Below are 15,387 nucleotides of genomic sequence, written 5' to 3'. Positions count from 1 at the left end.
TTTATGCTGGCAAATCGACAAAGCCATCTTCTGGGAAGGTAGATGTTCCGATGTGCTGCACTTCATGTGCGCTCGTCAGGTGTGGAGAATGGTATGCTGATCCTTGTAGGGCAAACTAAGACAATTGGGTCATTAACAACATGTTCCGAGAAAGATGGAAATATCCCGCTCATACGAAATAGGGCCAAGTTCTCCCCAAATCAATAAACAAATCTTGGGGACTTGATGTCCAGCTTCGCACCAGCCATGACTATGCTTGTCATTTGATCCAAAACTTCAAAAGTGTCCGTCATCCGGGCGACTATTTGCAGCTTTTCGTGCAAGCAATTACAAAATTGCCATTAAGGAAGAAAAAGTGCAGCTGATGCTAGTCACAAGACAAGAGGTGCGCTATCGATGGGTCGTGAGGTCGTGTAGAGATGCGGCGGCGGGTTGGCGAAGAGGAAAGGTGGCGGGGCCGCGGCGCACAGGCTAGCTTCGATTCCAAAGCGAGCTCTCCTCCGTCATGGCTTCCACTCCCCAACCATCACAAACCCACAAACCCATGTCCGAATCGTGCGTGTTTTATCATGCTATTGGAACATGACCATACCGCGTTACTATGCATCAACTGCTGTCTTACAAACATACGAGCATAGACCGCGATTATGGAGGCAGTCACGTTGTTAGATCCCGACGCTGATGTCACCAAATGCAACGATGCCAAACGCATGAGGCGCACATGCACACGTTTCTTAGCTTCGAATCTGAGTGAGCTTTGAGTATCTTTCTGAGCCAAAAACTGACACATCAACGACCATAGTGCCCCATTGCAACAATGTGCTTGAACTGCATCACCACCTTTCCGTCCTTCAAAGCCAACCCGCCAAACCTGTCCAGCATCATCTGCTTCATCCGCTCCCTCTTCCCTTCCTCCAAGTAATTACCGAATCGATTGCCCGAGCTGTCGTTCACCCAATTCCACATGGCCTCCGCGCTCTCGAGCACATACGTGCCGTAGTATCCTAATAGCTTCGCATCGCCGAATCCAGCGGCGCCTAGGTCACGTCGCATTTCTGTTGGAGTCGGATGGAATATGAAGTCGGTTGCATTCTCACCGAGTTCCGCCAATACTTCGGTTCGAATATCCAGCATGGGCGGCTGGAAGTTGCGGTCCTGGGTCGCGATTCCAATAACAGCGCCAGGCTTTGCGAGAGTCGCAACTTGCGCAAGGAAAAGAGGCTTGTTGGTGAACCAGTGATATGACGCGTTGCAATGTATGGCATCGAACGTCTGTCCTGCGAACATGGAGAGATCGTGCGCGTCGGCGACATGAAACTGCACATATGGCTTGAGGTCTGGGTGTTTTTCTAGAGCCTCCCGAGCCCGGTCGATGCTGTGTTTGTCCAGATCGAACCCTACGACTCTGCCGGACTGGCCTACGATTCGCGCGATGGCGAGAGCGTCGCTTCCGGGGCCGCAGGCGGTTACAAGGACGTGTTGGCCTTCTGATATCTTCATCATGGTGCTGAGGCTATTGCCCAACCCATGTTGCGGTGCATTGGTGCGACTGTAGCGAGTTGCTGAGGTCTCGGTGGCTTTGCCCCATTTCGTGGGTTCCTCGACGGAAATGAGATCAGTCATGGTGTACAAGACAAGTTGCAAAAGATATCAAGACCCAACAAGAGAACGCGCAAGTCGAGGAAGCAATTTAAACGGCAACGTGTTTGGTGCTATATCGCTTCTTAACCATACGGTTAGTATCTCCTGTAGTAAGCGCTTGCCTGTCAGCAATGCAACGACCCCTGCTTGTATATGGACGCCTGAACTCTGCTCGCCTTACTACAAAAAACTTACGAAGGAGCTCTTCTTTCATCAGTTGTACCGACTGTACAGATTTTGCGGTACAGGTATATATCAAGTTGCGTTCTTCACTGCATCGACATGGAACACAACGTATACCTTCAGGATGTAGTATGAGTATATTGATTTGTTGAACGGCTGTTGCATTTTTGTACGCAGCCGAACACATACGCAACACCTGTTGTGCATCTGTCATACACTATCGAGCATTTTGGTATTGATCTGCCAATAATCAACTCAGTCTTACAAGCCCCGGTTCGTATGCATACACTATCTGCGATACGAGCCGCGTACCCACAACGGCAGCTATGAAAGCAGAAGTAGCTAAGCCATTCGCAGCAAACAATGCACCTCTCGCACTGCTTCGTGCGTCAACTCAATCAGAGGTGGGGCGTGTAGGCGCTAAGAGTGCAGCGTCAATCTCACTTGCATATAATGCAATCCTTCATGATTCGAGGATTCGTTAGCGAAAAAGAAAGCCGGACCTGGAACACCACCTTTTCCAGGTCAGTAAACGCCGAACAAGACGTGCGAAGCTAGAGAAAGGCAGGCGCTCAGATCCGGCTAGATTGCTGGGTTTCGGTCTATTTAATAACATACCTGGACGCAATGCATTCAACTTGGAGATGGATGTCAGTCCTCTGATCTTGTCGCCTACGACCAAGCCTTGCCGTACCTCAGCCTTGTTGCTTTTCAGCCTCGTTGCTCTACGACACTGTTGCTCTCCAGTCTTGTTGATTCTCCGCCATTGTCCTTCTTCGTTTCAATGGCACTTGAAGATATGGACAGAGATTCTAGCTTCCGAATCCAGCCTCGTTCGAGCTCGGTATCACATGCGTCTTCGAAGAGCGAACATGACTCCGAGAGCACACGTCTTGTGGAATCTCAAAACCTCTTTCACTCCAGTAGAGTTGACACCCGCAATTCCCTTCTTGGTAAATTTGCTTGAACACTTCTACTCGAGTGAAAGTCTCTAAGAATCGAGACCAGACAACTTAAACCCGGATATTTGCACGTCAATGCCCAAACAAGAGTCCCACGAAAAACAATACTACCTTGAGACACATCCATAGGTATCCTTTGGGGATAACGGTACAACCGCGAGTCTCAACGCATTTGGAGATCTCATACAAATCTCCCAGACCCACAGTTCCAGTCGCTCAGGCTTTTTATGTTTAGATCTTCCTGACACATACGAGCCTTATTTTGTTCGAAGGCGGGCAGAACAACTCATGAGCGCTCGTGAGGTCAATGGAACGAGTGGGGGCGCGTATACATTCAGTCCGGACCTGAGTCTCTACGAGTCTCCTCAATCAAGGCACGAATTCATCTATGACCGATGGCCACTCATTACAATGGAATATGAACGCGTCACAGCCGAAATACTACATGTCGCATTCCAAGGTGCTATCTTCCAGCAGTATCAGTGGTCCACGAAATCAGACCCTATCCATTATTCGTCTGGATCAGACATCACTATGGCAGCTAAACTGCGAATACGAGACTTGGACTTTATCGATACTTAGTATTCATTCAACGAGGACGAATTTCGCGAAAACTACTCGTATCGAATTAGTGAAGATGGTTACGGATTCATACTTGAACATAAGGACTTGTTCCGGAGCGACGAGGAGTGCGAGGAATGGGAGAAATTTGATTCTGTCTTCCTGGCTGTCTCCATCTTTGTTAATGGTGTAGCCCAAACGCTTGAGCTCAGTAACAACTACGATGATCCCGTCATAGTTGTCAACTCTCCAGAATTCTTTGTGGTACAAGGTCATCCCCTCCAAATCACGGTGGGTTACAAGATCTTGGTTCGTGACAAGTTTTGGGACGGTAACAGTTTCCCCATTACTCAAGACAGCCTCTGCGCCATGCACATGATGCTCAGAGAAACTTCGTTCACCAGATTGGAATTATCGCGGAATGTCCATATGGACTTCATCATGAGACGGAACTTGGAACACATACTTTCAGTTTGCAGTATTCCGACACCTCAACCCGATCGGGACGGGATAGCTCTCACATGTGGAGATATATCTGGACATCGGATTGTAAACTCAGCAAGCTTGTACGTAAACTCTGAGCTGCTTCGTTGCAACGTAATTGACGATACAGTCTCACTTTCCAGTTTCTTTTATCGATGTACGAGCATCTAGGTTCCTTCCAACAAACTGCGTTGGACCAAAGCCCACCAACAATGTTTAGCGAGGACCGGAAATTTGCCCTTAAAGGTATTTGCATCGAAAGTCTCCAAAAGCGCATTGAGAAAGTATGCAGAGGGCATGTAGCCTGGCTGAAACAGGCTGAAAAAGTCGATGGATGCTTTGGAGCCAACTATTGGGTGACGGGTAAACTTATCATCAAAGGTGATTCGAACTCCCACATGGGCGCAGAATCTTTGACCGATACACCATTTCAACTCATCAAGCTTGCTGATTACGGAAGGCTGTTCAACTTGGACAAGGACAACGTCTTTTTAACAGAGCTTAAGGCTCTTGCGACCAACTGGATTCAGGTACTCGAAACTGCCAACGCCCGAGGGTTTTATGCATTCCCTCGCCCCAAAACAGACCCTACAACACTAGATAAATTCCGGTTGGACGATCACGTTTGGATGTGGAGAGCCCTTAGCGCAGTCAGGGACATGGTCCGGGGCAACGAGCTCGGAAATCTCAAGCTTCGATCAACTCGACGCCGGCGTAGAGCATACGAAGAGAGCTCTGAGAAGGAAGAGAGCTCCGAGAATGTGGAGAGCAAGTTGAATGCAGAATACTCTCCCGAGGTCTTTCAAAAGCACGTCTTGAGACGGTTCACTACTGAGAATCCTGTCTCTAAACAAAGGATGCTTGCTGTAGCACGATCACCCGTCGAGAACAGGTTTTATCTCCACTCCCGAGATGTCGCGTTACTCTACAGGGAAAACTCAGCATTCTTCTTCAAGCACGATGCTCTCTGGAAAGCTACTATGAACGTACAGGAATTCCATGAGGAGTCTGAAGATTTTGGCAGGGGTAATCCCTTGCGATACACGCTCGATATCATGCGCGGGACAATTGATCGCACAGCTGCAAAAGACATATTGCTCCAGAGTTCGTCTGCGAATGGGCTCTTTCCAGGTGCACTGGATCCTTTGACTAAGGAGCCTGAGATGTTCTATGAGGAAAAATGGAGAGACCATTATTGGCATCGAACTTTCGAAGTTCCTTACATACTTTGGAAATGCCGAGAGTCCGACTTATTTCAATCCGTCTTGAGTAAGGATCCTGCTCACGTCCAAAAGGAATCGATCAACGTTCCCGTCCAAGTTCAGAAAGATTTTAGCTATGTTCCTGCCCACACTCAGAGGAATCTGAGCATTATTCGTTCTAAAGTTCAGAAGGAATTCAATGATGCTCTCGCCCAAGGTCAGAAAGATTTGCCTGCGAGTTCACTAGCCTCAGATCTGCACCCGACTCAAATGACGATGAAGAAAAGGATACCGTTTAACAACGTCATTGTTCAACAGAGCATAGTTGAGTTGTCAGATGAATGGCTCTATAGGTTTCCAAGCTTTTTTTCATCCTGAATTGTCTGCCGAGGACACTGTACCTGTCGAGGATACTGCCAAATACAAAGACACGACTGTCATACCGTATGGCGTCATCATCGACATTCCAAAGACTGACCGTAGCAAGGAATATAAAGATCCTTTGCTTGATGTTGAACTGCTAGACAACGAAGATATGTACAACAAGCTTAGAAAAGAGCGTTCAGTACACAACAGCAAAAAAAGGCTTATATGGATCACGAATCCCGACACAGATACTAAGAGATTCTGCAGCATCACGTCTGCAGATGATGAGTCAGATTCGTTGAACCTTTTCTTTGAAAGGCACAACAGCAAGTCCAAATACTTCTCCGATGAAGTGACTGCAACTGCGAACTTGTGGACGACCGAGCTGCACCTTTCATCCTACCGTCTTATTAATCAGCCAAGGAATGGCAAAAGAGCCGGTATGCCGTTTCTAGGAAACAACAACTTACTGATAGAAAGAGCAGGTGCGGGATTTCGGTTTGTCGGAGACTTCTTTGATCGCTATTGGACCTGTCACGCTCTTGAGACTGAACCGGAGTTTGTTTCGCCCTCGATCAAATGGACGGGCTTAGCTTCTGAGGACGAGCAAGAAACCACAGAAAAGCTTGACAAGATACTCAAGCTGAGGGAGCTGAAGCTGGACTTTGAGCGACACAAGGAGCCATGGAAGCAGCGGAAGGTGCTGGAACTCCTTTTACTCGATCGAATGCTTCGGGAGCTAACGCAGCGATACGATGAAATTATAGGGGAGATAGGTCAACAGCTAGAGCGGCTGTTTGTTCACACAGCGAAAACAGATAGCAAGAATATCAAAGAAGAGAAAGCCAAAGGGAACATAGTATCCATCTCGAACGAGCTGTTCTCTAGACAGATGAACAACGGTGCTTATCTGGTGTTTCGTAAGACATGGCCGGCCTTGCAATATTCTCTCCAAGTTACTGAGGAAGATCTCAAGGAAGTCTTGGAGAAGATTGACATTTGGAACACCCGTAAAGCAGATCGAAGACCCGAAGAGCCGCGATGGACAAAAAACGACGAAGGAAGATATCGGGCTGCTATCACGAAGCTCACAAATGAGAACTTGCATGCGATTCGAGACTTGCGATATCGCCTAGCCACCATCCAGTCGTTGAGAGTCTCCCTCTCAAGCGGGCTCGATTCTACAAGAGACGAGTTGAGCTTCCAGAACGCAGAGAACATTCGATATTTCACGTTCCTCACTGCCGTGTTTCTGCCACTTGGATTCGCTACAGGAATCTGGAGTATGGCCGACTCATCCCCTCGTAGCGAAAGCATAAAAGGAATGGTGGTTACAGCTGTCATTACATTGTTTCTGACATTCACTGTACTGATCAACGTGCAGAGACTCAATGAATACCTGAGCCTTTATACTTCTCGTACGTTCTGGGAGAAGCGCAACGGAGCGCAAACGAGTGTGCGCCAAGAGCAGCAGGGCGATCCTTCTGAGCGCGATAGCGCAACGCGTAGATTCAGTAAACTTCGAGGGTTCCAGCTGCCTGGTCTAAGAAAAAGAACAGAAGCAAGGAAATCCAACGAATCTCTGGCCTGAAAGAGATGGCACCACTAACTAGAACACTGCGCTGAGAAAATCCAATGCCAGAGGATGTATGAGACGATACCCCGAGAAGTACGCGAAGATTGTCACAGCACGGTAATAGTAATTCATAGTCCACTTCTTTTTCAGGGGCATCTTCACCCAATATACTAGCACGGTGCATTCACATCCCATGAGCTTGACCCTATCACACTGTATTAGCTACCAACACTGTTCATGAGTACATCGTTCACTCTCTACTATAAAATGTTTGTCCTCAACCTCAAGCACAAACATCAACACTGACCCTTTTCACACAATCAACATCGCATTAAGATCGACATGTCACTCAGCTCTTTCATCGAATATCTGACCGACTTTGTAGCTTACAGCTGGAACTGCCATCAATGCGGTAACGACAATGTTGCAAACGACCACCCTGCCCAATGCACATCGTGTGCGCATTTTCATTGCTGGAAGTGCGAGAATATCATCCACTAAATGCGATCTAGCATGAAATACCCGCTCGGAGCGATGCAACTGGCGACTGGAGATTTCGGAATTTGACACTGGTGAAAGCGAGGTTGAGCAGGGAGATCAATGGTAGATTGCTGTCGCATAGTTGCGTCGCGAAAGATTGTTAGCTTGTCATTCACGTTCGGTTGACAACCTTTAGTCCACTACAATACATGGGTCTGTGATACGTTTGAACTCGAAGTCTTTCGGAGTTGTGATAAGGGGTTAAGCCACGACTGTGGTAAGTGCCACAAATGTCTCGAACCTCGCGCGACGTGTATCGTTGCCTCTTACGCGAAGGAAGTTGTGCAGCACATGCGCACTGCATCATCTTTTAGTAACACCGATTCAGGGGTTTCCATTCGGATGCTTTACAGAACGCTAGTGATACTGTGTGATACGAGATTTGAAAATTCGTTGCTTTTACTAAGTCACCTGGACAAATCTCAGTTGTAAAGCAGTAGTGGAGGATCTTTCCAGTCAGCATGCAGGAAGTGACACGCAGCAATAAGCATATGATCGAGCAGTAGCAGCGCCTGTGACAGTTTTCAGCAAGTGACCTCTGCGATGGTCGATTCTTACCCGAAATGGCGTAGAAGTCACTTTGACCGTTGTACCGTCACTTCTAACGTGTCGCACATACTTGTCAACACCATTAGGATAGTCACTCTTGATGACACGAGTATGGTGCACGTCTATGCAGTATTTGGAGTACTGTAGAAGCACTATAGCTATGAGATTGTAACACAGTGTGTTGATACATAAAACCTGGCAGTGACATGTCTACACTCGATCACCTAGCACTACTATCCTACGAAAAGATGATCTTTCATCTTTTTCTTCTCTTTTGGGCTAGTCACTCAGTCTCAATGCCGACCAGCCTCAGCGACGTATCATATCTGACGGAAGTTTCCGACGGACACGACGGTGCGGAGAAGGTCAATGTTACCTTGCAATTACCATCGTCATTCAACACCATTCCCGGTGCCAGAATAGGAGAGCTGGAAAGGAACATCGACCAAGACGTGTCGACGCAGGCAGTAACAACCCTTAATGCCAGGGTACCAGACAACGCCACGCATGACCAGCAAACATCGGCCGACGACCGGATTACAACCTTCGCTGACAACATCTCATTCAAAGTGACCTGCAACATGGGCCAGGAAGCAGTCCTCTCAATGGATAACATGTGGTTAAACGTTGGCACCGTCATGCTCGATCTGGAAAAAGGCATATATCAAATGTCGACAGATTGGGGGGAGGAAATTCCCAGTGACGACGACATAATTGTTTGGATGCATGTGGACATCTTCGATCCGAATCCAAAATTAGTGCACACGACGCTCATACGAAACATGTTCCAGCTGATTGTATTCAATTCGAAATGCAATGGCCGCAGGTACACCAAGGGTGGCAGTGTCTTGGCGATGCGTGCGGGACAAAGAAGTATGAAGCTTGCGAATGTGAGCATATATGCGATCAATCGACGGGATGTCAAGCGGAAGGTGGGAGGTCGTTTGTAACAGGAGGGCGGTGTACTTGGCCATCTAAGGGAATACCTGCATGAGCTAGCCTCTCTTGTCGTCTTCCAATCTCAAGCCATTCAATTGCACAGCCGGGTCTGCGTCGACTGGGGACTGTTCCATCTCCACCAAGCCCAATAGGGCCTCATCATCAATCACGTCCCGCATTGCAGGTTTATCATTTGGTTGTTGTCCGTGAGCTGCCTTCAACCTCAGGATATCATCCTCGCTGTATTTCTTGAAAGCTCTAGGGTTCTTCTTCACCCTATTGGGGTCATGCGATTCGCTCTTGAATTGGTATCCTCTGACGCGCGGTCCTTGGCCGGTCTTCTCGGGGAGGGTAGGCTCATAGTAGGCTTCAAAAGCAGCGGCGTCGGCGTCGAAGGTGCCGGCTTCGATGGAAGAGCGAATACCGGCGAAGAAGGCAGAGAGCATGGCGTGGTTGTGCAGCTGGATAAGCACCCAACCAAGCATCTCCTTGGCAGCAAGCAAATGCTGAAGAAAGGCACGGTGATGGTTGGTGCAGGCGTAGCATTTGCAGCCTTGAGATAATGGGGTGACAGACAGGGCATGGTCGCCGCTCCATATGTCGATGCCCAGGGAGTGGCGCGCGCTTGTGTTTGTATCTCGGGCGGGCGGTGGGAAGGTGAAGTCGAGGACGATGCCTGCATCGGTCGCGTCTGCGAGGAAGGGCACGGTGAAGACGTCGACGCCTAAGCTGACATGGCGCAGAAGCTCATGTGGGCTTGCAGGGACGTGGAAAGATAGCCGTGGAAGGTGGTGAAGCTGATCGGGCAGGTCATGGAGCAGATATGCGTCGTATATGGCAAGGCCGCTGATCTTGTCCACCATGTCATCCAACAAGTGCTCGAGATACCATGATTGTAAATCGCGCTCGATGGGCAGTATGGGCGCGAATATGCTCCATGCCTTCTCTCCCTTCTCAATAGTACCCTGTTTGGCCACAATGTCGCGCAGCCATACCTCGGTCCTGTCGCTCATCTTGTCTTTCCGCTTCAAACTGATGGCCTCTTGCCCGCATGCTATGTCCCCCAGCCCGACCACGATGTCTGGCTGCAGCTTCCGTGCTGCAGCAGCATAATATTCGGAGCTGACAGTCGTGAAGCCGACCGACGTCAAGATGCGTATCTCCGTGTTGGAGTTCGAGTGAGGGCTCGGGATGGGTGGGTTGCGACGCGCCCCTAGGACCAAGAGCGTGTCGTCGGGGAGGGTGATGAACCTGCGCAAAGGCTCCGGGACGTCATACTTCAAGATCGGGGGAGTCTTGTGTAGATGCTTCTCAATGACTGCCAGCGGTTAGAGAAGGCGTGCGCTATCCGCAGAGGTACGTACAGTCCTCGAGCGCGACATATACTCCACCAACACCGGCGCTGCTCCGGAAGTTGTCTTGCGACACATGAGGGATGACGCCCCGTGACGTGTTGCCAATGAAGGCGGGTGTAAGAATGCTCTTGCGTCCGGGGAACGACAGGCGGCCGAGTCGTGGTGCAAGCGAGCCTGACGTCTTGAGGAGCGTGAACTCGAGCATTTCAGCCGGTAACTGATCCAATTTCCCTACAGAGGCCCCATCAGACATGTTGCTACCAAATTTGCCCAGCTGTTCAGACCCAGGCCCTCTCTTCCAGGTTGAACATCGGGTGACAGGTGTCGTATCGAGCTCGGAATACTGTTGCCTGTGGAGGGGCTGCCCTGTTCCCGCCCACTCATCGTCGAAAATGTGGGCGCGCGCACGTGCAAGCGTGTCAAACCGCGTCAGGCCTCCTGCCATCTACCTTCTCTACAGCTGTCCTCAAAACTCGTACAAAATGTTGGCAGGATCCCTTCACCATTTCATCATGTGTGGTCATAAATCACTGAAACCGCTTTCCGAGCCCTCAAATCACCATGTCGTCACCAATAGTTAAACAGCATCACGAAAACCCACATCCAGAAGCTCTTTGCATCTCTACCACGCGAAAACGATATCGAGACCCATTAGTGGTGTTTGTTGTCGTATTGACCGTGCTTCTGGGCTTACGCTGCATCTACAACCCCTTCGCAGCCACAAGCTTAGCGTCAGTCCATAACAACGACCTCGATATCCAGACCGTTGATACCTACGATGAAAACCAGCTCCAAGAGGTCGCTACCTTGATGGAAGAGATCTACACCGTCCTGGCCAAAATATCCTTCATCCCGCATGACTCCATCGAGCGTGGTCCTCATCAGATCAACACTACAGCCAGTCCGTGCAAGCTCGACGCAGCCGACTTCCGCTTGATGGAAATCCTCCCATACGTCAACACTAGCCTATCTGGGCACGACTTTTGGCTTTGGGGCGGTACATTCATCGACTTTCGGAAGGATCGTGATTTGAACATCGCTTGTGACGCGGGTTGGGTAGAGGACGATTTCGCATATGTCATGAGACCGGGAATAGTCCATTTGACCGAAGGCGGCTGGGAGGACCGGGATCACTACAGGACCTGGAAACTACAATACGACACTAGAAAGCATATGATAAGAGTCTACGAGGGTGAGGAATGGGAGCCCTATAGTCATCACTATAGCGATTTCTCGCCAAACTTACCATACATTAGTTACGGGCGAGAACATAATTTAAATGACATGCCCATCTTTGTAGACGATAACACAACAAGGCAACTGTCGGTGGATAGGCACAGCCGTCACTGGAGAGAGTGGACCGATGCACCAACGTTCTTAAAGAGGATCAGAGACGCATATCTGAGCAGAGCATGGTCACCGTGGGAGACATCGGAGTGGATGGACTCCCGACATCAACAGAACGTTCTGCCCAGCAACATCACATCAGCTCTATTACTGAAAAACGGCTGGCCTGATCAATTCGACGTTGATCAGTTCAGATCCGACTTCATTCGGGCGCAGCACAAACCATCAGGACGAGGCTGGGCAGAAGGTGCTTTCCGGGAAATCAAGGACCATAAGGACAATCCGGATGATCCATTCAATATTTATCATGGAAAAAGAAAACTACGAAAATATGAACATGAACTCAGAGATCTCGAAACCGGAAATTTAACCGACGGTCCCTCGCTGTGGACAAATATGCTCTGCGGAGGGAGTTTAAGGCGCGAGGTCGACCGACAAGAAAGCGACTTCGAAGACGCGAAACAGCTCATCCGGCGGCTATGTTCAAACGATGTATGTGTTAAAGAAGAAGACCTGATCCTATGGGAGTTCCGGAAACTGGAGAATACATACGCAAAAGCACGACTAGAGCCCAACGCCACGATAATGTGTGAGCAGCGTGAATTGCATCCAGATCTGCTCTCGAGGTGCATCTCCCAGCTCAACCTCGAACGATACTGGCTGCAGTTGGCATATCAACAATCTCGTGCCGACGCCTACGCCTACTGCGCCCAAAACAGTAAACACCTCCTCCCTCCTGCATCATTCGAGGGCCTCGCAAGCCACTGGATCGCGAAGTATGAAAGTTATATCGCCGCATACAACCACGTGCCAGCAGAATTAGATGCATGGCAAGAGAGGACCGGAGCACCTGACTCTACCGTTGAGTTTCTTCGTAAGGAATACGACTCGGCCAAAGACTGGGATACAAGACTCAACGAGGGGAGGATTGAGGAGATAGTAAGGAGTTTAGCTGGTAGCGATGGTGATGAAGCCCGTTTAAAACTCTGGAATAATCTGGAGTATACAGACGAGCCACGTTCCATGGATTATCTGGATGACAGCGATAAAGTATTTTACTAGGTAACGCGTCTTTCTTCAGGGTCTACATCATGGAGAAAGATGTCCAAAATAGAATCCACTGAGCTTGTGTTCGACTCATTCGACCATGTTCAGACACACTACGCAAAAGGTTATGTAACCTTGTTTCACTTCACTCCGCTCCCTCCTTCCTCAATGTCTTGGCAAGCCAGATGCATCAATGAAAAAGCTTATGGGAACACGGCGACCAAGCACCGTGAGACGCGCCCCTCCTCGCGACGTCCGATGACTCGCATCCAAGCGATACCCAGCAATGCGTCCACTGCTGGTGAGTCTCTCTTCCAAGCGGGAAATGTAAAGAAGGCCTAGAGAAGTGGTGTGTGGGGTGTAAGAGGGAGGCAGGATCTGCTGATTATATAGGCAGAAGGGAGTTGTCGCTTGGCTAGCACGTGATCGGAAGAACAGCTGGGCCGGATATCTGTGCTCACGCTGGGACCCGTGGTTCTGCCGGTCATGGGGTACGTGCGGGATGAGGTGAAGGTGGAAAGTGAAAGGTGGGCGTGGCAGGGGTGACGTTGAAAGATTTGTAGCGATTGTGTGTGAACAGCAACGTTGGCTAGCAATTAGGCGGGGCTCAAGGCATTTCCTGTTTAGTAGATCTTGCGCTAGCGGTTGAGATTTGTGGATGAATGTCTGACCCACAGATAGAGATTTAGCGTCCAAGCAGTAAGTACGTTGATTATCTTGATAGAGCCAGCAAGACACGTCTAGTGGCCTATTTCACAGGCGTGTCTTTGGTACACTAGCGTGAGATATCTCGCGTCCGGCACTGATCCTTCTTCTATTACGACTCTTGATAAGTGTCACACCTAGGGTAAGACCATCATCACGCGAACTCAAAGGCGCGACCGCAAGAATAATCCTATTAGCAACAAAGCTTTTGTGAGCCGGTGATTTGTAGCTTGACTTGTGATGACACGTCTTACAGCGCGTGAATACTTCTCACTGTTAAGCGCTTCCTTGTTCAGACTGGGCCTCATGCGGCTACGCAGTGATTCGCCTCTCAACATTCACTTCATCGGCAGAGTTTTCTTTCAATACCTACAGCTCTGCTCGAATTCCACTACACCATTGAAACACCAAACTGAACCTCTTTTGCGATCAAATTTGCTCGTGAATGTAAACCTACAAATAGTTTGCTGACATCATGGGTAGCAAAGCAGTCTTCGTCACGGAACAGCACTTGACAGACCAGAAAACCGAGATGCCGGTCAATACTACAGCCACAGTCGGCCGCTTGACCATCGTGCACAAAGACGCAAAACCGCTCGTTCCAGGTCGCAAGACATTCTTCGATCTCTCTGGCGAACTGCGAAACGAGATCTACGGCCTCGCCCTCAACAAGGAATACCAGCGTGTGCCTCTGAACCGGTACCACCTCAACAAGCCTGACCCTTTCGTCACTCTTCTACAAACATGCTCGCAAGTCTACCAGGAGGCGCGGAGCTACATCGTCGAGAAGCAAGTCGCGTATGTTCCCGTTATGGCTGGGATGCAGTTTGACTACGGAGGCGTCCTGAAGGAAGACTACGGCTTAAGCAAAGAGACCACAGACACCATCGCAGCGTCAGTGATGGATTTCATGAACGTCCACTTTCATCTGCATATCGATCTATCGGCACAGATGGATTTACAGGTATGTAAACTGCAACATGGTCCTGGAGCGCGCCGATACCGCGTTAAGGGTCTCCATGACTCGAATGGAGAGGAGTACAACCCTTCTACCTTGCTCGACACCCTTCACCAAGCCATCAAGCAATACATGCCGCAGTCACGGGACCTATACATTAAACATGGGCTAGGAAAGCGACATGCAACAGTGCACTTGGACCATCTATTCTCGTTGTGGCCGAAGATCTGTGTCGAACATCCTTGCGTACCTATCGCTGCTATGCGCGATCTCGTTGACCTGCTCGCCAAAGACACCATGACAAACTGGCAGATTCGTTATTATGTCCCGACCGGCCAAGCTGGTACAGAAACTAGCTATGGAACCACATCAGACGAAGAAGGTATGGCTAGTTTGATCCGCGATACTGAACTCGCGCAGCTACGAGGCTATGCGGACACGCGCGGACGCGGCAACATAACCATCGTAGCGGAGATGTATGGAGACCACACGGAGTGGGAATTTGGCGATGAGTCACACAGTGTAACCAGGCACCGGAGTCCAGTTACCGAATTCTGGCCGAATCTGCATTTTGATCCCTGGGAGTACGAGTTTTCGCTGGGTAATCACTACCAAAAGCGTCATCGTGGTAAGTAACATACTTCAGTCTTTCTGTCCTCGTGCTGACCAACAATGCAGCACAGATGCCGTACCAACACTTTAATGACGAAGCCTTGGAAGCCACCTTCAAGGATCGTGCGCGACGACTACAGTGGTTGAGTGAGTTGCAGATGAGGGATGAGGAGGCTGAGAGGGAGCGTGAACAAAAGAAGAAAGAGGAAGAGGAAGCCCAGGCTGAGATGAAGTGTCTTGAGTCTCGCTTGGGCGGCCTCTCGACTCTTGGAGAGTCTGAAGACTTGGATGAGCGGGAGGCGTAACCCAGTTGAACCAACAGGGTCATACATTGTGGTGAATGAGTGGATCAGGTGACTGT

At 49.5% G+C, this 15,387-nt stretch overlaps 5 protein-coding genes across 5 annotated transcripts; 3 read left to right on the top strand and 2 right to left on the bottom strand.

The window, feature by feature from the left end:
- Positions 1-789: 789 nt before the first annotated feature.
- GT037_001738 (uncharacterized protein) lies at positions 790-1,623 on the bottom strand (the record flags this gene model as incomplete). The annotated part of the gene is made up of 1 exon (XM_038926785.1): positions 790-1,623. One exon carries the CDS (start codon positions 1,621-1,623, stop codon positions 790-792), a length of 834 nt encoding a protein of 277 aa, XP_038790077.1.
- Positions 1,624-3,074: 1,451 nt separating this feature from the next.
- Positions 3,075-6,989, top strand: GT037_001737 (uncharacterized protein; the record flags this gene model as incomplete). Its single annotated transcript, XM_038926784.1, has 4 exons — positions 3,075-3,367; positions 3,419-3,913; positions 3,961-5,249; positions 5,386-6,989. The coding sequence occupies 4 exons, from the start codon at positions 3,075-3,077 to the stop codon at positions 6,987-6,989; spliced, it is 3,681 nt and encodes a 1,226-aa protein (XP_038790076.1).
- A 1,370-nt stretch (positions 6,990-8,359) lies between these two features.
- Positions 8,360-9,013, top strand: GT037_001736 (uncharacterized protein; the record flags this gene model as incomplete). Its single annotated transcript, XM_038926783.1, has 1 exon — positions 8,360-9,013. The coding sequence occupies one exon, from the start codon at positions 8,360-8,362 to the stop codon at positions 9,011-9,013; it is 654 nt and encodes a 217-aa protein (XP_038790075.1).
- A 45-nt stretch (positions 9,014-9,058) lies between these two features.
- On the bottom strand, positions 9,059-10,610 carry GT037_001735 (trna-guanine transglycosylase family protein; the record flags this gene model as incomplete). Its single annotated transcript, XM_038926782.1, has 2 exons — positions 9,059-10,320; positions 10,367-10,610. The coding sequence occupies 2 exons, from the start codon at positions 10,608-10,610 to the stop codon at positions 9,059-9,061; spliced, it is 1,506 nt and encodes a 501-aa protein (XP_038790074.1).
- A 308-nt stretch (positions 10,611-10,918) lies between these two features.
- Positions 10,919-15,331, top strand: GT037_001734 (uncharacterized protein; the record flags this gene model as incomplete). The annotated part of the gene is made up of 5 exons (XM_038926781.1): positions 10,919-12,754; positions 12,860-13,052; positions 13,190-13,242; positions 13,920-15,042; positions 15,093-15,331. The coding sequence occupies 5 exons, from the start codon at positions 10,919-10,921 to the stop codon at positions 15,329-15,331; spliced, it is 3,444 nt and encodes a 1,147-aa protein (XP_038790073.1).
- Positions 15,332-15,387: the final 56 nt, after the last annotated feature.

The sequence above is a fragment of the Alternaria burnsii genome, assembly GCF_013036055.1.
Source record: "Alternaria burnsii strain CBS107.38 chromosome Unknown 750, whole genome shotgun sequence".
Classification (NCBI taxonomy): Eukaryota; Fungi; Ascomycota; class Dothideomycetes; order Pleosporales; family Pleosporaceae; genus Alternaria; species Alternaria burnsii.
This window is presented reverse-complemented; position numbering and strand designations above follow the sequence as displayed.